Here is a 23,290-nt window from a genome sequence, read left to right as displayed (position 1 = left end):
AGCAGTGTTTTAGTATTCAAGTCCAAGCCTCAGACTCATAATTCAACTCCCATTTTTCTGAGTTCTGTTTCTTGACTCAAACTTGGACTTGATGGTGGATGACTCGGACCAGACCTGAGACTTGATGTTGGTGGACTGTTGGCTTGATTTTGAATTGGCCACAATACAGACAGAAGAGGATACAAACCAAGATATAGCCGCAAGCGGCGATTGCAGGGTCCAAGCACAGCTAGACAAAAGATTACAGAAGGTAGAAAGACACACACAAAAACTGACATATTGTGAAGATCGAACATGCAGTCTAACACCGGCTTTTGTGTTGGCCCGTGACTTCGGTCAAGTTAATCTTTTCATTGCAACCACATTGCTGGAGTTGTTCACAACGGCCAAACTTTCTATTATTTGTCCTTGATGACTAATGACTTTGGAAAGGACAAGTCTGGATTTGAACACACAACCTTCAGGCTGATGCTTTACCTACTGAGCCAAAGGCCTGTTATAGGTTTAGCGAGGAGAAACTAACTAAAGGGAGAAGTAGTGTGATACTGCAGCCTATGATTGACAGACTGACAGTGCTAATCACTTTATTGAACATTGTAGTGCTCTCCATTAACGAATAAAACAATAGTAAGTCACATGGGCCAGAAAACTGCTGCTGCACTGCGCTCTATAGGTTGAAACGTCTGGCCACACCCCAATCACTGATGACATTCAGGTATTTTGCCATTGACAGATGATGTCAATCACCTGCTTTGAGTTTTCTGCACTGTGTGATTTAGTGTTGATTTACTTTTCATGAAACTTCAAAATGGCCACCACTCTGCCAACTTCCACTTTGGTGTGTGCCACAGTGGGGAAACAAAACAAAGGGACAAGTGATAGGTCACAGGTGCTAGTCCAAACCATATTGAAAGCCTCAGAAAGAATATTATAACTGTACTAGTGCGCCACATTAATCAATTTACACGTCTTTACAGACATCATGTTGACAGTCCAGACATCATTTGTATTTAGTTTGATGAAGATTGATCAAACTATCTTGAACATATCACATTGTCAGTTTATCAAACTATTTGCAGCTGCACATTTCCATCTACTGTGCGCTCAGTTTTCAAGATATCATTATAATTTTTGGGCTGTTTACTAATTAAGGTATGGCAATTTCAAAAAACATGTTGTTTTTTTCCTGTAATGTATGGTTTAGGAGGACAACACTGTGGGATCACAGTCAGTTTTTGCTATAAACAGAGGGGGGTGATTTCAGCTCTCTAGGACATACAGCTGATTTTTAATGAATTTTTGAAGTTGGGACTTTAATACCAATGAAGATTTGGTTATTGTGCAATAAGCCACGCCCACTTTCATCAATAATGACCAAATTTCATGGATCGACTTGGACATCACCCTAGAACATGTGTAAAAATTTTCATAAAAATCTATGTAGTCAATTATGAGATATGAACTTTTTGCATTTGTAGCGCCCAGTAGTGGTACAGCTCAAAATGCTTTTGTGGGTGTGTTCACGCAACACTTCTCAACATGTGTTGAGAAGTGTTGGCTTGAAATTTTGGCTTGATTAGATGAATGGTTAATGAGTTATGGTCAATTTAGTATTATGGCGTGTTTCATTTTACTTTATTGGTCAATAAAAGCCAAACCTATCCTGACCTATCAATAACCTTTTTACAACTTTGAAAGAGGATGGTCCCAAGATTCTCCACACCAAGTTTCATGTGAATTGGATGAATGGCCTAGGAGGAGTTCTGAAAAAAGTGTTTCTTAAATAATTCAAAATGGCGGACAATGCAATATGGTGGACATTGAAAGTGATATGTGGGTTGGACTCAGCACAATCTAGGAAGAATCTAGGAACACAAGAATTTTCAGTCTACGACACATGGTTCAGAAGTTATTGGCCAAAACGTAAAGTTGCTTGTTATAGCGCCACCATCTGGCCAATGTGCATGGGCTGCCTTGCCTGAGTAGTGGTGCGCCATAGGAGCCCACCCGCCAAATATGGCTGCTGTAGGACTTACGGTTTCTGAGCTGCAGATACTTTTAGCAGAGAAAAAGAAAGAAAGAAAGAAAGAAAGAAAGAAAGAAAGAAGCAGAATAATTCCAGCAAATACAACAGGGGTCCAGCACTACGTGCTTGGACCCCTAATAAGTTTTACCCCAGTGTAATCATAGCATCTTCACAATGAGCCCCAGCTCTCTCTTTCGCTCTGTCTCTTAATGGCTCAATTATCTGACAACATAACAGTCACGATTTGCTGCCAAGCAATCCATTTTGCTCTATTTTACTGTGGGCTGGCTGCAATGACTGAATTGTATTGTTAATGATTTTGTTTAAGTGCTGCGTTTTCCACCTTCCTAAAGCCCCCCTGTGCTTTATCTGTTGCTACAGTAAATCCGTTTGGTTTAAACACGCAAGGGAATGAGACAACTACTTATTGTATGTTTTAGTGTGTCCTGAGGGACTTGAATTGGATTCAGATTTTTAGGGACTCAACTGACTCAAGCATTTCCATTCGGACTTGGATAAGAGCACTGAGGACGTGGAAGTCGACCTGGACTCGGGTTTGAATGACTGCCGTGCTTAAGTGCACTTGCAAGTGTTGCTCTTCTGTTGGTTTGTGTTTCTGAGTGGAGCTGAGAGCCACAGAGATTGTGTTTACCATCCAGCAGACTCACTGTTGAACAGACATCAGCAGGACCTGTAAAATGGATAGCCTACATTAACCATGTGCCTCTTTGTCATCGCAACTCAGAAGACTGCTCCGCAGCCGAGTTTGATAAATGGAAATAGTTTGACAAAAATCACATTGTCGCTCACTGCTGGATGTTCGTAAATGGATGGGTTCCATTACAGAATGTCAAGTCTTTTAAAGTAACTGGAAACCTCACAGGAAAAATGATGTCACAGTTTTGCAGCGCTCCAACAACGGAGGACATTTCTTGTTCTGACCTGTCACAGTGGGACACGCCACTCCTAATCTCCCCATGGTATCTGTTTATCTCTTGACACCAAAGTGACCATCTGCCCCAGCTTTCCCTGACATGCTTATGACATTTACTAAATAAGAGACAAAGATTCTTGTCAGTTAAGTAAACAGATGCCTAATATGGTGCTACAGATATGGCTATTGTGTGAGGCTGGACTGCAGAAGGAACTACTGTGTGTTTGCGAGAGTGCGAATGCATGTGATTGTGTGAGCGAGAGTGTGTGTGTGTGTGTGTGTGTATGGGTGGGGGGTGGGGGTTATGGTTAATGTCTAGTGGCAGGGGAATATGCAGCAGTAAACCCTGATTCAACAGAGGAACATACCATGTGAAATGGAAGCTATGTCTTGTATTTAAAACACATCTCAGGCCAATAGTAAATGCTTGACATGGGTAATGCATTTCATTGTATCATCTCAGTAGCTATGCCCTACTATTGCTTTATCTGGCCGAAGGACATACTTCATTTGCTCTCAGACATTTGGTAAGAGTTGCCATGGCAAAAAATAGCGAAAAAATGTATGTGTGTACCAATGTATTATGCAAAGACCTCTTTTTTTTCTTCAAAAAGACTGCAAAACATGTCAAGTTCAGTCTATTGACCTTACTTCTAAGATATTAACTTTTAATGTGACATTTACGTTAGTAACCGAATGAAAATGGAAAGAAGTCGGACAATGAACTCGAAGAGCCACAGCTACGAGGTGACAAGGTTTACATTGGACTTCACAGGGCAAGAGAAATATGGGAAGACATGTTCAAACCAGTTCACATGTGAGGAATTTCCAAGATCTATTATCAAGAGAATTTTACCATCCCATTTACTTGGAGCTTCACATGTTTTAAATCATCAGCAGCGAGAAGAGACAGTCACTGTCAGCATGAACTAATAAAATGCCGATGTGTATCTATCGCAGGCTGCTGTTTGCCTTGGCGACGGTATAGACAGAGAGTGAGGCCAGAGTTTCTCCAACACTGGCCAAACTTTTAACACGGGCTGTTATTGTTATTCACCTTGACCTCACTGAAGTTCAAAGAGGGACTTTTCCAGCGTGGATAATGTTTCAGTCTACGTTTTGCTGTGAGATCATCTATATCGGAGCTCTCAACCTCAGGCAGTCATGTTTTTCCTCAGTATTACAGACTGCCCACACTCACCAATAATCCATGATAGAATACACTGAAAATGATGTTCTGTGTGTGTGTATGTGTGTGTGTGATTTCTGAGGGATATGAATGTGAGATGTAGTTGATGTGATAAGCTCATTCATCTGTTATGACAGTGAAAGATAATGCAGCCTGAGAGGAGGCAGATGATAACAGATAGAGGGGTGGAATGGAGGACAAGGCAGGGCAGAAAAGTGTGTGTGTGTGTGTGTGTGTGTGTGTGTGTGTGTGTGTGTGTGTGTGTGTGTGTGTACATGTTTGTATAAATGAGTGTATGGACTGTATAAACTGTACAACAGAGCACCATTATGTTCCAAAACCCTAACTGTAACTGAAACTGGACTGTGACAAATCAGCTATGTGTCCACTTTAAACTTTGTTTAAAGTGGAACACCAATGTGTTTACATTTGACTGAATAATTACATTAAAGGACTACACATGACTTTGTCAGAGTTTGGCCCATTGGTCACCTTACCTAATATCTGACGAGAGGATTGCACCAAAATCATCTGTGTCTCCACTCTTTAAGCCAGAGTATCTTTTAAAACATAGGTGAACATGAGAAGCCTATGTTTTGTTCCTGAAAGGATTCATAGCATAACTAGTATACTCCAGCTGTCTTTCCCTAAACACCTCCTCCCTCACAGCTGTGTAGTTGTTACAGAAAAATCACAGCCATCCTTCATATCTCATAAGAAAGGGTATTTCATAAAAGAGACTATTCATAAAGTCACACAGCGTTTGGATTTGTTAGTCATCAGTTAGTCATTTTAGGTTTCTAAACACGTTCAATCTGAATCTATAAACAACCAAGGCTTGGGAGGCCAGGGGCTTTTTCGCCTTCACCCTGTCTGATGCCAAAAAAAGTTGTGCATTTTATTTATCTAGTCATTTATCTTTCCTGATGCCACCTCACATATTGTTTGGTGGGGAGTTTCTGGGTCAGATGAGAGAATTCAACCTTGTGGTTTTCTGCTGTCTATATTAATGAGCGCTTGCAGTCCCAGATAAGTATTCATAGGAGTGCCTGGTGTAAACTTGTTAAGCATATGTGTCTAAAGTTCATTTGCAAGTAACCCTGTGAATACTTAAAAAGGAAGAACAATTCAAGACTTCTTTTGGACTTGTGACAAACTCATGCCCGCGGGAAAGGGAGAAGTCCTGCAATGCTGTTATGGATGCAAATCATGTATGCAAACATTCCCTCTTTTGGCCCGTTGTGTTACAACAACCTAATCCTTAGCCATTTCTCTTTGTTTGGCCTTGCATGCACTCATCAGTCATCCTTTCTCCACTGTGCCAGTTCCATTAAAATAGGCTAATGTGTACCAGAGTGATGTGCTCCATGCTACACTCTGGTTAATATCTGATTACTGTAATTCAAGCAATGACATCTTGATATCTTTTCTCTCCAAAAATGGGGTGAAATGTAGGCAGCATCAGATGACTGACCTATATAGCTTATCTTGTCAGGAAATTTAATATTCTTCTATTTAAGCATAAATTCCACACCTGCCTCTCACTCACACAGTCTCATGGAAGGAGTTTGTTACACAAATGGACGTCACCATTGGACTCGTCAACCGAACCCTCAAATGTGACTGAGAGGATACTTTCCAGCCTGGATCTCTGCCACTGCCAGACAGATGACATAAAACTCTTTCTCTTTCCTTCTCTCTCTCTCTCTCTCACACGCACACACACACCTGTTGCAGATGGCAGCAGCAGCTGATGTAACACATGCCGGTATCAGGAGTTGCCTTTCACTGCCCACCTCTGGCAGAACTGAGGTATGACACTATCATGCAAATAGCACAAAAGCTGCATGATAGCTCTCTCTTGTGGTTCTTTCTAGACATGGCATTATTTAAAAAAAAAAAATTATGTGTTGCTTCTTTTTCTCCCCTATTTCAATGGACAAAAACAGAAAGGAGTCAACAACCATTTTGAATGTTTTAAGTCATATCTTCCACTGAGATACAAAAAAATATATTTACAAAACATATTACAAGCTTGATACGCAGAGAGGAGACTATACAAAAGGTATATACTTTCAGGCTCTGAAAACTACACATTGACAACAGTGTTGACAATATCTTTCCTACAATATATTGACACCAGTGACAATATCTTTCCTACAATAAGTGCATGTGTCATGGAACGTTACAGTTTTCTGGTCATGGGACATGTGACCAGACGAGGGAAATGTCAATAAACAATGAACCTGCCCCCGGAAGGCTACGTGTAGATGTGGTCTAAGTCCATGTGTTCACTATCTGTATCAGCAGGCTCAGACTTATCTTTTTCAGTGTAGTAGCAAGTGCTTGCCACACTGTCAGCTTTATCAATGTTTATGTTTACAGTCTCTATTTGGTCAATATCAAACTGATTGTCCTCAAGACTGTCATCTCTGTGAATAGGATCTATTTTATGAAGATCTATATCTACATCTGTTTCTTCAGGGGGGACATTTTCTTGTCGATGAATATCAGTCTCTGTGTTTTGGATAACTGTGCGTCTTCTGGCCATATCGATGATGTCACTCATAGTGTAATTAACAGGTATAGATACAGTTTGACCTGCCCCTCCCTGGTCGGCGTCAAAGTCTGAGCGGCCTTTGATCCCATGTACTCCTCCTGTTTGATCCAGGTCGGTTTGTAAAGTCTCGGTAGAGTCGCTGGAGCTGGAGTCTGTGATCTGTTCCTTAGCCGTATCAAAAGACTCAGTAAGAATACTGTCAGTGCGTGAATGACTGGAAATGACTTCTGCTTCAGACCCAGTGGCATCCACACAAGGGCCATCTGTTTCGGGAAGGCAAATATTATTGTGATCTTCTTCCCTGTTCGCATCTCCAGTATCAGAGTCTATACATCCAGCCTCTGTGTCCATATGGATCCTAAAAGTTCCTGTAACTGAGTCTTCTTCACAGCTCTCATCTTCACACTGTGTCTCTCTTCTCTCCATGGGACAAGACACAGCGTGACCGCTCTCTGTACATTCCACATCAGCCTCAGAGACCTTTTCCTTCTTTTGTCCCGGCTCAGTGTCTGGGTCTTCCCTCTGTTCCTCCGCCCCATCGGGGTCTTCCTCTCCTGCCAGGACCCTCCTCAGGCTCTGGGCTCTCTCTCTGTACGCTTGGCACAGCTGAGCATCGGGCATGTGGTTGCCATGGATCTCCGCCAGCTTCATGTACACCACATACAGAGCCTCGGGGTTAGTGTGGTCCTCTAGGGCAGCTGCCAGGGCCAACTGGAAATAGCCCACTGCATCAAAGGCATCCTGGTAAGAGAACACAGAATAAAAAGGGCAAAGGTCTCATTAAAATTCAGTATGTATTCATTACATTTGAAGATTTGATTTTGATCTTGTCCATTTTCTATTATAGGGACACCAAATTTAGGCCATTACAATTTGACTGTTGCAAAAAAAGATTTTGTGTCATATGCTTGATAGTATTGCATTGATCTGCCTTATTTTGATTTGTTTCAAGATACTGACACTTGTACTTGTTTTAGAAAATTCCTGAAACAAGGGAAACTGCCTTGGAAAAAACTGGAAATATTATTACAGAATTGTTTTACTTGTCTAAAGAAAAATATGTTTTTTAAGTCTGAATATGAAACTAAATGACTTGTTAAGATGGATATTTTTCCAGAGAGTTCTTATCATTTGGAGATTGCATGTTCTCACTCTGCTCATGCAACACTGACAACAATGCATTATGTGCATTGCAGGGCACTGTACCTTGAGTTTGTGTAGAGTGAGATTGCCCAGTCTGCTGTAGACCTTGGTGTAGTAGCGAGCCTCCATGGGATGCTGCAGGACAGGGGGGCAGAGAGACAGGGACTTGAGGTAGTAGTTCTCTGCCATCTCATACTGCTGCAGGCGGTAGTAGACTGTTGCCAGCCGGTGGTAGGCTGTCCTCTCATTCACACACACACCTGAGGAAAAACAATAATGATCTCTGTAGAAAGCTGGCTCATAAGTCATGCTATAAATAGGGAGCAATTATTGCCACATGTGGGAACAAGATAGAGCTATGATTACATCTTACTAACATCCCCTGCTTGAGATTTAATGGTGAAATTACAGTCATGAGGCTCTAATTCAAATGTAGGCCCTGCGTCTTCTCAGTACCTGTTTTACTGCCAATCTGCACAGCCAGTGTTGCATACTGCAGAGCCTCCTCCTGCTCTCCCTGGTGCATCAGCAGCTCTGTCAGTTTACTCAGCAAGCGAAACTCTGAATGGATGTCTTTGATGCTCCGTGCAAATGGCAGACTGCCATCCTAAAACAAAATATGAAGATTTTTGTTGAGTGAGATGAGAGGTGACATATGATATAATTCACAATTTGAAAAAAAAAACAGAAGAAAAAACGGATGCATCATCTTGCAAAATGACTAATGGCATAAATGTAAAATTCATGGAAAACATAGCATCACTTCATTAATGCAATACCTATTGTAATAGCTTTGAGATCCACAAAATACATCAAATGTAACAGAACAAGCACACATATTGTCACTGTCAGGTGAAAACCTTGGTATCTCCAAAGTATCAACTTTTCAGGAGCTATAAAAGCAGCCTTGATTTTAACTTGACCGTCATGCATTTTTTAGTTTATCCAGCGGGGTTTGAAAAGGTTTTATAAGCCCAAGGATGGTAGAATTTCATAAACCCATAGAGAACCATGTAATACTTCTATTGAAATGAAAACATGAACATCACCAAAATTGGCATTACAAGGTTTTCACGTGACAACAGTGACATCCTCCTGTGTCTTCTTACCCTGTAGAAGGGCAGTGAGGCCATTCGGTTCCTGTGGCCTTTGAAGAAGACGTCTCCTGCCTCCTCATAGATGCTCATGGCAAAGTGAGGGTCATTCATCCTCAAGGCTGTCTTCACTGCTGCCTGTCAATCAATCGAGTATGAACTATATGAGTATGAGTATGAACTCATTGAATCAATAACAAATCAACAATGGAAAGAGAAACTGCTTTTTGTATTTTCGTGTGAGTTTGATGCAATTTTCACGAGTTGACATGCATGACAGCATTAGATTTTGTTTGTAGTTACAAATTGTTACAAATTGTTGTTAATTAAGTGAAGGGGAATGCAACTGGGATGTTGGCAGATTACTGAGGATGTGATTTGATAAGGCCTACACAAGATGATTATCAGTTTTGTGGAAGAAACGAGAGCAGCCCAAAAGAAAAAGAAAGCAGTGACTGAAAAAAGCTCCCTCCCTCATGTAACATATCACATACACATATCAACATATAACATATTTTTCCACTCTTACATACCGCCATCTCTCACCCTCCCTCTCTCTCCTCACCTGCAGGTACATGTCAGCTAGCTCGTCCTCCTGGATGAGATAATAGATGCGTCCCACCTGCAGCCAGGTCTCTGACTCCTCCTCTCTCTTGCCCAGGTCAATGGAAATCCTCAGGCTCTGCTTGGTGTAGTCCAGAGACTTACGAGATGACCTGCACCCCACAATCCACAATTGAACATGAACTGATTGGGATTCACTCATAAAAACATATAGAAGGCAAATGTATGACTCTGAGGCATTCTGCTGTAAAACCAAGATGCAAAGATGAATTAGAAAGACAAGAAGGGAGAGAAGTGAGAAAATCCAAGGATGAGAGAGAATGAGAGAGGGAGAGAAACTCACTTCTCAGTGTTTAGTGAGAGGTAGAGGCTGCTGAGGATTTCCAGATACTCTCCCTCCAGTCTTTTGTCCTTCAGCTCCCTGGATACTGACACACAGTGCTCATAGTAGATGATACTCTGGCCGTACAGCAGCATGTCCGCGTACAGCCGACTCAGCACCTTGGCCACAACCATCTGACCTATGGGACAGAGACAGAACAGCAAAAATATTCCCAGTTACTTCTCAAATGAAATACACTATGTTAAGTATGTTCCAAAAACTATGAAAAGGTAGCACATCTCAAATTTGCAAGTCAAGGAGGACAAAATACTAACATGTCACTTATTTATTTGGCTCACATCACAATAGAAAAACGCTTATGTGTTTCGGCACAGAGCCTTCTTCAGAGCCGCTCTGATTTTGGGTTTAGCACTCCACTGAGAATCCCATTGTTGAAGTGCAACCTCCTTTTCCAATACACTATGTGAAGTATATGACATAGAATAAGAATTATATGAAGTATTTAGTCAGACTAAAAGGAATAACAATAATCTATATACAGAAAGGAAATTTTCTCTTTGTTTCCGCTCACATTTTTCCTTATCATGTTGCTTTATGTGCGTGGATTGAATGTGTTTACTTGTACTTACTGTGCAAGTTTCTGGCATGTAATGCGATCAGTAGCCCCATTTCGTAACACGCCCTGACTTCCTGACTCCTCCCCCTGTCTTTGTAGCTCCGCCCCAGCCAAAGGTAGGTCTGGACATGCTCCTCATCGGTGGGGCTCTCACAGAGCTCCAGAAAAAGGCACAGGGATCTGTTAAAACACTTACAATTACCATCAAAATACATTTTTGGTCAGAGTTTCAGCATTCAAACACCTATCATAGGCAAAATGTCTATGATAAGACTGATATCTAACCTGACTAGGAAGCGTTCTGCTACCCCAGATGCCCCCACATCCAGGGCCAGGCAGCCCAGGTTGGCCAGTGCCAGCGCCTGGTTCCTCTGGTTGCCACTCTCCCTGGAGATTCTCAAGGCACAGTGGAGATGCCAGCCTGCCTCCGGGATGTGACCCTGCCGCCTCAGACACAAAGCCAAAAGATTGTGGATCACTCCCCGTTGAGTGGGACTGTCTGTGCCCTGGAGAGAGATGCACACACAGAGCCACAAATTACGCGGGATTGAGGCGGGACTGTTCAAAAGCCTGATGGTTTTATTGGTTAGAGATTTATATTTACACCTACTAGTGCAGCATGAAGTGAGGTCACCATGAAAGATCCTCATTTTCCAGGAAGTAAAGGTAATGGGAGTTCATTTCATGGGGACTTTAAGGTACATTTATCCAAAACTGACTAGCTGCCTTGTTCAAAGCTGAATAACATTGTCGATTACTGTACCTGGAGTGACGTGAGTAGTGGCTGTAGAGTGTTCTGGGCCTTCTCAGCCTGGCCAGTCAACACCAGCAGCCACCCCAGCAGCACAGAGGCCTCAAAGCCCTCCTCCTCATTGATATAGCCCCCTGTCTCCACAGCCTGTTGGGCACAGCGCACTGCTTTATCATGGGCCCCATAGCGCTGGTAGACTGAGGCCAAGCCCAGACACAGGTCCCTCTGGGTCTTCATGTCCTCCCCCTGCTCGGCAATGGCCAGAGCCTGCTGAAGGTAGACCACAATCTGGGCGGGGAGCAGGGAGGTTCCCTCCTTCCAGCGTGGGTTCAGACGGACAGAATTCCTAACAAACAGCTCCACCCTCTGGAAGGCATCGTGGAGCGAGTGGTCTTGCCTCGAGTCCAGGCTTAGAGAGGCCAGCGCCAGGTAAGGCATGTATTTACGGTGATAGAGCCAGCTCAGGAGCCAGTTGAGGTCCAGAGGAACGATGGGCCGCCCCTCTGCGGCAGAGAGAGTCACTGAGAGAAACTGGAGTCGCTCAACAAAGGGAAGGGCGTCGTCAGTCTTCCTGAGGAGCAGGAAGAGACTGGAGATGAGGTAGCAGACCCGGGCCTCCAGGTGTTTGTCCCCTTCCACCACCGATCTCCTCAGGAGCAGCTTGAGCAGCTCAACCTCATCCAGGGAGGTGAAGCTATGGCTGGAGAGACAGAGGAGCAGGGCACTGGCCTTCTCCAGGGTCTGGGGCAGCTTGTCTGTCATACGCTGCTTCAGGTAGACAGCCGTGAGGTTGGTGAAGAGAGCGATGAGGAGGGGCGTGTCAGAGAAACCGTCCACACAAACACTCAGAGCCTCCTCGTAGTACACACGTGCCTGAAGGGAAGGGGAGTCGAGTTAGAATACAGCTTGAACATCATTCACACAATACACCTGTCATGTTAATGCTTAATATAAAGTACAAACCTGGGAGTACTTAAGCTTCCTGGCACAGAGTCTTCCCAGGAGAAAGCATGCCCGTCGATGTGCCCAGTGCATGCCCATCCTCTTGGCAACCTCCCTGACATTCTCTAGGTGCCCTAGTAGCTCCTCCTCACTCTTACCGCTGAAGGTCACCCACAGGAACGAATGTTGCAGGTCATACAGTGGCAAGAAGTCCTCCTAGATGAAATAAACAAACAAATGAATGGATGAATGAATGTAGCAATGAATTTTTTGCAACTTGCAAGGCAAAACAAATAGCTGCTTTTGTCCATTTATTAAAAAACACGACCGAAATGATCCCTAAGCAAATAGACAAATATATTTTTTAAGATGCTGGACTGGGACTCTGCTGACCTGGAAGTGATCATGGTTGAGTAGGGTCAGCGTAGGGTCGCTGAGCTCAGACTCCTCCCCCTCCCAGCTGTTCTCCTCCAGGAAGAGAGGAGGGTCTTCCTGGAACTCATCCAGCTCTCTGAATGTGTCATCTGGAGCAAAGGACAGGGGCTCTCCCTCACGTGGCAGAGGATTGTGGGATTGGTAGAAGGACAGTCGAGAGGAGTAAGAGAGAGAGGTGCGAGGGGAAGAGTGGTACGGCGGTGTCCCACCACTTCTCTCCGAGATGAGGCTTTGACGAGCGCTTGCAGGAACCTTATGTTCTGAGAGAAGATAGAGATGTTAGCATTTTTTGTTTTTGTTTGACCAAAAAACAGTGCAAATGCTTGTTTTTTGTTGCAATAAAACATTGTAGTATAGCACAGCAGATGAGAGTAGGGATGATAAGACTAGATTGGTAGAGTAGATTATAGCCTTTTAAGAAAATGTCTTCACTCCACAGTAGATAAAAACCCTTATTATTTCTGGAATTATCAAGTGCATTATTGAGTGCATCTAGTTCATAAACAACACTGATTGCCTCACATTAAATTGTAATGCATTACCATTTTTTGGCTGGTTCCTGATGTACATGAAGTCAGACTCATCCAACCTGTCTGGAAGTGCACAAAATAAATCAATTTAAGTGTTAATTCTCCAGTTGGAGGTAGAGACAGAAACAATTTTTTCCCCAAGTAAATCTTTGGGAGATTCCCAAACAGCAGCCCAGCAGTTCATTTACCTAGCCTGTACACAGAGCTGATGTCAGAGGAGAAGAGTCTCTCCAGCAGGCTGCTGTCGCTGGGCTCAGAGCTACAGGGGTTAACCTGAGCCAGGGCGGACCTCTCCTCCTCAGTCAGAAAGACCAATTGTCCGTCTCTGGGAGAGGGAGACAAAGGCAGCATTATCATTTCGGCTCTCCCCTCAGCCTCCTCACCCGATCCACCCTCTCTAGACTGCAGATACACTAAATAGGATTTCATAAGCATTAGTGGAAGTCCTTACACCACTTCCCCAGAAATAACTATAAACAGCTTTGGACTAGTTACTTGTTTTGATATTGTGTTCACATATAATGTAATTCACTATGCCATACAGAAGAACATTGAGATAGCAGTCATAACTAAAATCTTTGGGAAAACTAATTTGGATTTGATAAGGTTTAACCACTTTAAGGTTTAAATGACGCACAGCAACATCAGGCCAGTAAATTCAAGGCACGGCATGCATTAGATAATCAAGAAACAAAGCATCTTACAGGGATTGGGTGTGCAGAGGCTTGACGTGGGCCTTGTGTACAAAGCCAGTGTGTCCTGTGGAGGTGTGGGTTCCTATGAACATGTCCAGGCCTCGGACCAGCAGACCCTGGATCTCCACGATGTCACCTTGACTCAGCTGGAGTTCCTCTTGCCCGACTGGACTGTAGTCCACCACCGCCACACATGAACCTGTCACTGCAGGGTTCGATGGGGAGAATGAGGCTGGGACAAGCAAAAGGCTGTGCAGGCGTGTCCTTTTTAGGTCAGTTTATGAGCAAATTTGTCAGACACTATCATAAATACAGTACTAAACCACTATACTACTATACTATACCAATACCAGTCAAAAGTTTAGACACACCTAATTGAATGTACTATGTTTTTCATTATCTTAAAGCCATTTTGATCTAAAGGCTTATGCTTAAATGCTTGAAATTTGTTTTAGACAAATATAAATAGTGAAGTTGATGCCTATGTATGAATTCCTTTCCAAAGTCTTTGCCTTTCCATCAAGGCAAAGTGTGGTTACTTTAACGAATCTAAAATATATGATCGTTTTGATTTGTTTAACACTTTTTTGGTCACTGCATATTTCCATTTGTATATGTTTTGATGTCTTTATTATTATTCTAAAATGTGGGAAATAGTAAAAAGTTCAAGAGTTCAAGAGTTCAAGTATCAGTGTGTGGGTTCAGTATGTGTGAGTATATGTTTTATGGAGTATGGCTTTACCGATAGGATGTTCAAACAGTTCCTTTTCTGTTGGCGAGCAGCCAGCAAAGCCTGGGTACTTCCTCAGGAACCACCTGACCAAACAGGAAGCACAGTTTAAACAGGAGGACAATGCCATGCCAACTGATGGGTACAAATGGCCACCATCTGCGGTGCCGGCTTGTCCATTCAGCCAAAACGTTTGACAAGAGAACATGTGACTCACTGGTAGAAGGGGTATGGCAGCGGCTGCATGGCGTTCACTGGCACCAGGCCGTGGAGGCCAGTGGAAAGCAGGGTGCCCTCCCACATGTGGTCCTGCCCTGTGTCCTTCACCATCAGCAGGTCATTCTTTTTGAATGACAGCTCTTCTTCCTCTTCCTCATTCTGCTCATTTCTGGTGAAAAGTGCCTTGGCAAAGAAGGAACCTGCAAAGAAATGGATGTTAACATGCATAGATAGACAGACACATATACACTTGCAAGGAAAGCATGTATGGACACAGACACACAAACATCATACATTGTTTTTGTGTTGTTAAAAGTTCTTAAGTTAAGGTTCAGCAAAATCACTGCAGTGCCCTCATTCAGTCACTGGCGAATGATGGATGTTTTATATCCCCCCTATTAAGTTAATGTAATTCTCAGGGCTATTTGCCAGCATTGCATTCCTATTATACATTTCCCTGAAGCGTTTTGCCTCAGGGAAATGTTTAGGAGAAAGTAGTGATGTCTGCAACGCCCAGGCAGTGGAAAATCAATACACTTTCTTGAAGGCAAGTCGTATAATAATTCTACTCAAAAGAACAGTGACTTAATGCATAAAAAGAATCTCAGCAAATGCTAATATTCAGTGATGTCTAGCTTCCCTCTTAAAAATGGCCAGCATAATTCAATTGTGGAAATTCTTGGGAATACAAAAGGCTGTTGTGGTCATAAATAGCAATGGCATCATGCAGCTGACTGGTAACTGAAGGTCTATTGTGGTTTGTAGATTTGCTGTATGCAGTAAGGCACATGAGCTCCTTCTACTTAGGGTGAATGACTATAAGGTGTCCATTGCGATTAGCTGTCCCAAGTCATGTGAGTCATATGGCTTTCATAGTGTTAAATCAGGGTCAGTGAGAAATGAATTATCAGTAATGGGATTACTCAAAAAACAGTGATCAGATTAAGGATACTTTTGAAAAATACTTGTTGGATTATTCAGAAATGTGAGGAATGTGGGAAAAAATACATTATATACATATATAGAAAATATAGAATGCAATTCCACACATCTTGAAATCGTGGTAGATGATAATAACATTGTTCAATATAGAGTCTGTAAATTGGAATAAACTGCATGTTTAACTGAATCATTTCATTTCATTCCTGTTTATCATTTTTTAGCAGATAATCAGTGATTTATAATGGATTACTCCCAACCTCTGTGTTAATGTTAGTGTTCTGTGTTTCCACAAAGTGTCTAACTGTACAGTGCAGCACTACTGACCCTCCTGGAGCAGCAGTCCCAGGTAGAGGGTGGCCAGATGTTCCTCGTCCACCGTCACATTGATCTCCAAGTCACTGAGCAGCTCCGGATCCAGCCAGAAGGACTGGTCACACAAGAAGTTCTCCAAGCACCGAGCCACATAGCCTAAGACAGAAAACACTGTTTGTGCTGGAAAAAATACCAATACTACAAAACTACTAATACTAATACTACACACTATTACTACAATAACTAATAGTAATAATACCACTATCAGCACTACTACTACTAATAATAATGATAATAACAATAATGATGCAATAACTAAATGCAGTGTGGGATGAAAGGGATTAAAAAGAAAACACAGTTGATGTTTAGTGCACAGTTGTATTTGTGATGTTATAGTCCTAAAGATCCAAAATGCTCCCAGTCAGTCCTACCTAAAGCCAGGTAAGTCGAAAACTTCCAGATCTCCTCCACAGTCTTGAAGGTAAGTACAAAGCTGTCCTTCTCAGCGTGGACAGACACCAGACGGGCGGACAAGTCCTGCAGAAACAAAGTGCTTCAGGCTCATGTTTCTGTTGCATGTGTTTCAGTGCCAGCACATAAAACCATCTCCATAAAGTGCACAATAGATATAATAAGGTATCATATTGCATTATATTGACTCATGTTGTATTAGATTGTGTACTATTATATGATATCATATTGCACTGTATTGTGTTATTATATCAGAAGGTTTGAATAGCAATAGTCTGTATTCTGGTGGTGACTGTCACTGACTTTAAAGAGCTGGATGACATCCTGGCTGTTGCTCTCCACCACTCTGAGTCGAGTGCGCAGCGCCTCCTGTAGGGCGCGATCAGGAACCGCACTGGACCGCCTCCGCCCAGTGAACACCAGCACGATTTCTAGACAAAAGACAAAATGAATGCTATCATGAATCACACTTAAATGAGATTGTTTCTCCTTGTGGATTTATGTCCAGTCCAAGCAAATTCTGTCTAAATAAGCTTACTGAAGGAGAGGACTCATTGAATTCCTTGACAAAATGGTTTTATAATCCTCTTGTTTTTTTTGTTTTTTTTTCAAGCCACCTGCACAAATTAGTCACTGGTTTCTCCCTTTTCTGTGTTTTACCACTGTGCTTTTATGACTAAGACAGAAATGGACCAGCAAGTACCGGCAAAGAGAGACACAACTTCCACCAGTTCATTAAAGACTTTCTAAGGGAGCTCATATTTCAGTGAGATGCTTTGTGCGCACAATGTTAGTCCCCAGAGTTATAATAGTGCTATTAGGCCCCTGACTGGACTCTCAGGATCGCCATTTAAATCCATTTGACAGGAAGAACCTGGGGGGAAAGTGATGGATGGAGCTAAACTGCTGAATGAGTAAAGCATTAGTAGAAGGGGAAATGTGCATCTATCAGTTTACACAAAGATAATATGTAGATGCACTGGAAATGTCATATACATAACTAGTTTAGACTAGCTAATATAACAACTAGTATGCCAATCGAGACATACCAAAAGTCAGACAATGGACTATGGCAAAAATATTATTACAAATACCTGAGGAGAATTTCTCTCCCACTCCCAGTGACACAGTACTTCCTCTGAGGAAGGCTTCTTTCCTCTTCCAGTAGCTGTCTGGCTCCGCCCCTCCTTCCCCTGATTCCACCCCTGGACCCTCCTCCTCCTCACCTAAACCTATAGGGAGGAAACAAAATCAGAAAAATGAACATTGGGTCAAGTTTAGTGCGTCATTTGGTCTTACTGTAGGCCCAGAGCAGAGAGAACGGGGCTTATCTTTACGGACAGTGAAGTAGACTCAGTACCTAACCTGTGCTGTGTAAGCCAGTGTTTCCAAAACAGCGTACTACACAGAGACAGGTGTGTAATAAAAGGAAACAGTTTTATCAAAAGGGTCATCAAAAGTTCCAGATTGTCTTGCAGATAAAAATGGAAATGTTACCAGATGACACAAGATGACAATCTCTGTTTTGCCATTCCAAAATAAATATAAATTTATACCCGCTAGTCAGTATTTAGTCCTGTGAGACAGGTTGCATAAACTTGAGCATATTTAGTTAGTACATGTGCTTTCAGTTTCCTTCTGTACATAAACAGGATCTTCATTTTTACACCTATAAATATCAACCAGATGGTTGCACATAATAGTCTGCTATTGAAGTGGAGTGGCGACGGGCTTTCCCTGGTTTGCCCCATTGTGCAGGGAGGATGTCCCAAACACTTCCTCAATTTGTGACCACTGGGACAGCAGTGTGGCTCCCTCTCAAATTAGTCTCATGATGTGGTTTGGGCTCCAAACTAATAAAGGATTCCATAATAATATGATTTCAAATCGACAGACACATGCTACAACATCCGGCCTTTCTGTGCAGCGTACTCTACCTTGAGTCATGGTGTCATTTCCTGAGAAGTGTTCATTCGCTCCCCCTAGAGCATATGGTGGTTCCCTCCAGAGAGCATCCAGCTCAGCAGGAGAGATGTCTGTAAAGGGGGAAGCAGATGTGTATTGCACAATTCCTGAACATGAAAACACACAATCGCCTACTCCTCTTATACTCAATCAGTTTCAAATTACTTCAGAGAAAATGATGTTTTCATGCAGTACAAGGAATAAACCAATGCATCTTAAAGAAAAAACAAAAGGTTACTGGGATGGGGAGTCAGTTAAGGTCACTGGGTCAAACAGGGAGTGCAGAAGTTTATATTGGAGACCCTAAGACAGAGCCATAGGTTAGTGTCAACAGGGTTAACAGGGTATGGGGGGATACAATGACGCTGAACAGGGACCACACAAAGGCCCAGCACAGACACACAGCTGCACTGACATCAGCCAAACAGCCGCCTCCAGGATCACACAGCTGCCCTGCCCCTGACCGCTAAGAGCACAGTAACATGTCAACATGGTCACATACTGTCAGACATACAGTCAGACACCAGCACAGTAAGGAATGCATTTAAATAAAATAAAAAGGTACACAGTTTATGCACTATGAACCAAAAAAAAAAAAAAAAAATGAGGTGTGATTAAAATGCTATTCTTTCTTCTTCCTCAGCAAACCATGCTTTGTCAGTACAGAAACACAACAGAACAGTATTATCTTTATGCAAAGCGTTCGCAACAAAGGACAATGCGACAATGAGGCGCACAACTCAGCAATACAATAAAACATGACAATATACTGAAGACGACAACGGCCTATTCTTTTCCATCGTACAGTATCCACAACATACAGCACAGTTAGCACCAACAGGACTATCTGACGCCACACAAGCACAGTCAGGCCGCTACAGCATGTCAGAAACACACCATGCCCTTTACCTTCTTGGCTAAGTGTGTTACCCATGTTGTATAAAGACCTACGCTCCTGTCTATCTGAATGTACCAGTCCTTCTCATGCCAGCACGGTAGCACAGAGAGCAGGCTGGGACCGACCTGTGAAGGAGGAGAGGCAGACTTTGATGAAGGATCCACAGCAGGAGCAGTTGAGCAGCGGTCTGCAGCAACAAGACGCCATGTGGCCCAGGAGCCGACGGCTCCCAGAGATCAATGCCATCCCATCAGCTCTCCCTGCCTCTTTAACAGCTCTCTCTCTTCCTCTCTGCTCTGATGGACAAGCCCCTGTTTCCCTCCCTATTTCTGTATTCCCTTTCCTGCCCTGCTCTCTCTCTCTCTCTCTCTCTCTTCCCACCTCTTGCGTTTACCGTATGTGTCTCTCTTCTCTCCCTGTGCAAGCCTTATCTCTCCTTCCCTGTCTGTCTCGGTCTCGTTCTCTCCTTGTAATCCTTCTGTCTCTTGCTGTCCCCATCTCCCCCTCCCACCAGCCTCTCCCTCTCTCCTCAGTAGCTGCCCTGTCTGTGAATGCACAAAGCACTCTCTGCAATTGGTATGAGTGTGGGGGGGGGGGCAGGCCTCAGTGAGAGTTTCCCCATGTGTTGTGTGTGTATGTGTGGGTCAGTGAAAATATGCATAGCATGTGTGTCACAAAGACAATGTGTTTGTGTATGTGTGTCGAGGGGGGCGGTCTCTGTGTATGTGTGTGTGTGTGTGTGTGTGCTGCTGAGACAATGTATTGCTGATCCACTGTAAAGCAATGCCACATAGGGACAGGCTGCAAGGTCACAGCAAAGCGAGTAGGAGTTGCCTGTTGGCATAGATCAAGGATCTGCTTATTCACACAACACAGTTCAACACAACTTTACTCTTGCCATTAGAAGGATAACAGCCAGCTGAAATGAGATCAGCGCACTAGGACAACATCACCCCACACTGTAAGGTCACCATGGAGTAAACTATCTAGGCTAGAGGTCTGGGATTGGACGGTGGGGCTCTGTGGAAGTTTTGATTGGTCAAGAGCTCCAGATGATAAAAATATTGAGGAATAATGTTTATAGTGTAATGAATAAGCTGAAGTTGGCTATCGTTCTTTTCATGGGTGGGTCATAAATCATTGTCCTTGTATGAACCATTACTGCATGAGAAGGAAATAAAATGCAACAATGACTCCTTTCAGTGTATTAATTTTTCACTACTCGTTTTTTTATGGCACATAAAAAATTAAATGATATAGTGATGCTCTTAACTGCTATGTGCTATGTGCAACAGGGGGTAGGCTACTGCTATCTTGTTGCTGCACCACTGAGAGGAATTGTTTGGAAACGTTATAATATATTCTCTTTTCTGGACAGGCAAACTAGCTGATTTTAGAAACACCAGTTTGTGTTATAATATGCCTATTAAGTTCAGCTCAGCTTAAAGGCATGTGAGAAGGAATAGGCCGTATTGGCTGCTGCAGTGCTATTTAGAGAAAGATGCTTTACGCGTGATGCATGATGGGACAAATGATGGCTGCCACTGCATGTAATCACTGATCACAGAAAACACGCTAAAACAGAAGCATAGAATTTCTCTCTTCTTTGTGTGCTGCTCGTTCCCCTGCTTGGACACACTGTAAACAAAGGGGGCGACATCCTCGTCTGAAACCAAGCTCATCTCTTCATCTTGTTTATGTGGCGGCTGAATGGTCATGATTGAATCTGTGTCTGTGTGTGTCTTGTGAGGCAGAAAGCTGTAAACAGGCTAAAGGCGTGTCAGGGCATATCCTGACACTCTTTAGACGCTCCTCTCTGTTTCTCACAGTGCGACAGATTCTGTCTAATCTAATAAACACAGGCCGCTCAAGGCTGATATGTGTGGTCACAAGCTAGCCCTTTGTTAGCACCAAAAGCTGCACAAATGGCAACAGCAGTCTCTAGTGTCATCCAAGACACTATGATTAAATCCATGTTGAAACACAGGCTGATTGTAAATAGAAACACTGTAATGTGATTTCTGCTGATGCTGTCTACGTCACAATGCCCCACTAAGTGAAACACCTTGAGTACAGTGGATCTAGCTATTGTTTCCTCACAGCTGTAGTGTCAAAACCGCTCCTCTTCTAAATAACTTGACATCGTGCACTGCTTTGCTAGACTTTCATATAACAATAGATATGATTAAAGACATTTTAGACCACAGACATTATGTATTGTCTTTGAAGGACAGGGGCTGAGGAGACCAACAACCACACACCACTAATGGTCTCACTCTTCAAAGAGTTTGAAACCGCGGCAAAGCCCAGACTGCAATCGTGACACTCAGCAGTCCGTGACAATAACACTCAAACACGGCATGCTAATAAGAAACATACGGTGCCAACACAATCTGGTTGTGTTCATTACGAGCAGGGTGGTTTGAGGTGTTTGTGTGTGTGTGTGTGTGTATAATGTGGGTCCGTAGATTGGGGATATGCAGTATGGGAGTTAGAGGGGAGCATGTAGTGAAGAGTAATATGAGACAGGGGTTATGGGCTCTAAGTTTAGACTAACCCCCTGTTAGCTCACTCACATGCCTGTGTGTCTGGGACAGAGCTCGCTGCAGGGAGATTCCCACACTGTTGCATACAGGCATCAGGCATATGTACAACTCCTAAACAAAACAATTCAGTGTTCATGCACTCTGGATTTATCAGTTCCGTGCTCTGATATTCTTTTTATGAGTGGAAGATAGATATAAAGATAGAGAGATAAAATGACTTCAGATTACTTCATATTGTCTAGTTAAAGTCCACTTTCTTGCTTTTCAGCATGTGTGGAAGTACTTTCATATATTATCAAAACACAAAGTAAAGCTGTTGTGCAGAATACAGAACTAATAATCACTATGTAATAGTCACTGTCGCTTTTTTATGCTACACTGTCCGTCCAATGCCCTGCGAGCTGTCAGCAAATTTATGATTATGTGACAGATTACAGATACAAAGTACAGCACTGTTAAACCTGCTAAACACCATGGGGTCGTGAGACAGTGAGAATCAGATGAGTCAATTCCATAGACAGCCGTAGAAAGCAACTCTTACCTCTGTCCTGCTGCCAACTCTCCCCTCTCACTTCATTCCTCATGTGCGTGGCAGAATGTGTGTGTGTGTGTGTCTGTGTGGGTTCACGGTTTAATAGGTGAAGTGCACCTCACCCCTGCTGTAAAAACTACTATTCTCCATTGTAAGTCCAAAGGCAAAGGGAGAGTAACAGAAAACAGAGTATGCAAGTCAGTGTGAGTGTGTGAGTGTGTGTTGAGCGCCACAGTGGCTATCCCAGTCGGCATGTCACTGACTGAGGAAGTATGCTGTGACTCCTCCCCTCATTTTTTTGGGACAAGGACACAAGCTAGTTCTCTCTCTCTCTCTCTCTCTCTCTCTCTCTCTCACACACACACACACACACACACACACACACACACACACTCTTCCTCCCTCCATCAGCTCTCTTGCAGATCTTATAAGAAACATGTTGACATCTTTTTTGTTTGGTTCAGTACATGTGTGGCAACAACAAGAGTGAAAGAGTGGAAATATGTCATCAAATTTTAATCCATGTTTTTAAAAGCTCTTGAAACAATCAACCCGGCAATAATGCCTCTCTCTAAAAGCAAAAGTACAACAAACACAGTATGCCATTTCCTCATTCTACAACACCAGTCCCACCAGTTTGGTGTGTGTGACGCACTTGCATTCAGAACATAACAGCAGGCCAAAGGTGTGAACAATTAGCTGGCTTGTATAATTGTTCAGGGCTACGCCAAAGTTACCGCTCGTCTTCATTCCAAAGGTGTTGTACCTCAGTCTTGGGCATCATTTCACACACTGTGTCAGCATTCCACTCATGATAATGACTCCACATGCTGAGCATTCATCCTCACAAAGA

The 23,290-nt window shown here is 43.0% G+C and overlaps 1 protein-coding gene across 1 annotated transcript; it reads right to left on the bottom strand.

The window, feature by feature from the left end:
* Window positions 1-6,129: 6,129 nt before the first annotated feature.
* sh3tc2 (SH3 domain and tetratricopeptide repeats 2) lies at window positions 6,130-22,620 on the bottom strand. The gene is made up of 22 exons (XM_071517683.1): window positions 22,447-22,620; window positions 18,434-18,532; window positions 17,591-17,728; window positions 16,800-16,927; window positions 16,457-16,562; window positions 16,038-16,181; window positions 14,770-14,971; window positions 14,565-14,638; window positions 13,832-14,027; window positions 13,316-13,452; window positions 13,140-13,190; window positions 12,556-12,857; window positions 12,184-12,378; window positions 11,233-12,093; window positions 10,755-10,975; window positions 10,483-10,649; window positions 9,854-10,031; window positions 9,512-9,662; window positions 8,962-9,084; window positions 8,309-8,459; window positions 7,916-8,112; window positions 6,130-7,450 (listed from the first exon to the last, which is right to left on the bottom strand). Exons 1-22 carry the CDS (start codon window positions 22,487-22,489, stop codon window positions 6,410-6,412), a joined length of 4,905 nt encoding a protein of 1,634 aa, XP_071373784.1. The 5' UTR covers window positions 22,490-22,620; the 3' UTR covers window positions 6,130-6,409.
* Window positions 22,621-23,290: the final 670 nt, after the last annotated feature.

This window comes from Centroberyx affinis, unplaced genomic scaffold, assembly GCF_046629955.1.
Source record: "Centroberyx affinis isolate AG114_WGS23_722 - 3 ecotype Tasmania unplaced genomic scaffold, CSIRO-AGI_Caff_v1 ptg000514l_1, whole genome shotgun sequence".
In the NCBI taxonomy this organism is placed as follows: Eukaryota; Metazoa; Chordata; class Actinopteri; order Beryciformes; family Berycidae; genus Centroberyx; species Centroberyx affinis.
Note: the sequence above shows the minus strand (reverse complement) of the source record. Positions and strands in the feature narration are given on the sequence as shown.

Bases quoted from the DNA above. Each gene is read 5' to 3' on its own strand.
- sh3tc2 (XM_071517683.1), bottom strand. From the start codon at position 22,489: ATGAGGAATGAAGTGAGAGGGGAGAGTTGGCAGCAGGACAGAG. The intron at 17,729-18,433 runs GTAGAGTACGCT...TCCTCCCTATAG, and splicing joins AAATGACACCATGACTCAAG to GTTTAGGTGAGGAGGAGGAG. The intron at 16,928-17,590 runs GTATTTGTAATA...TCTTTTGTCTAG, and splicing joins GGGAGAGAAATTCTCCTCAG to AAATCGTGCTGGTGTTCACT.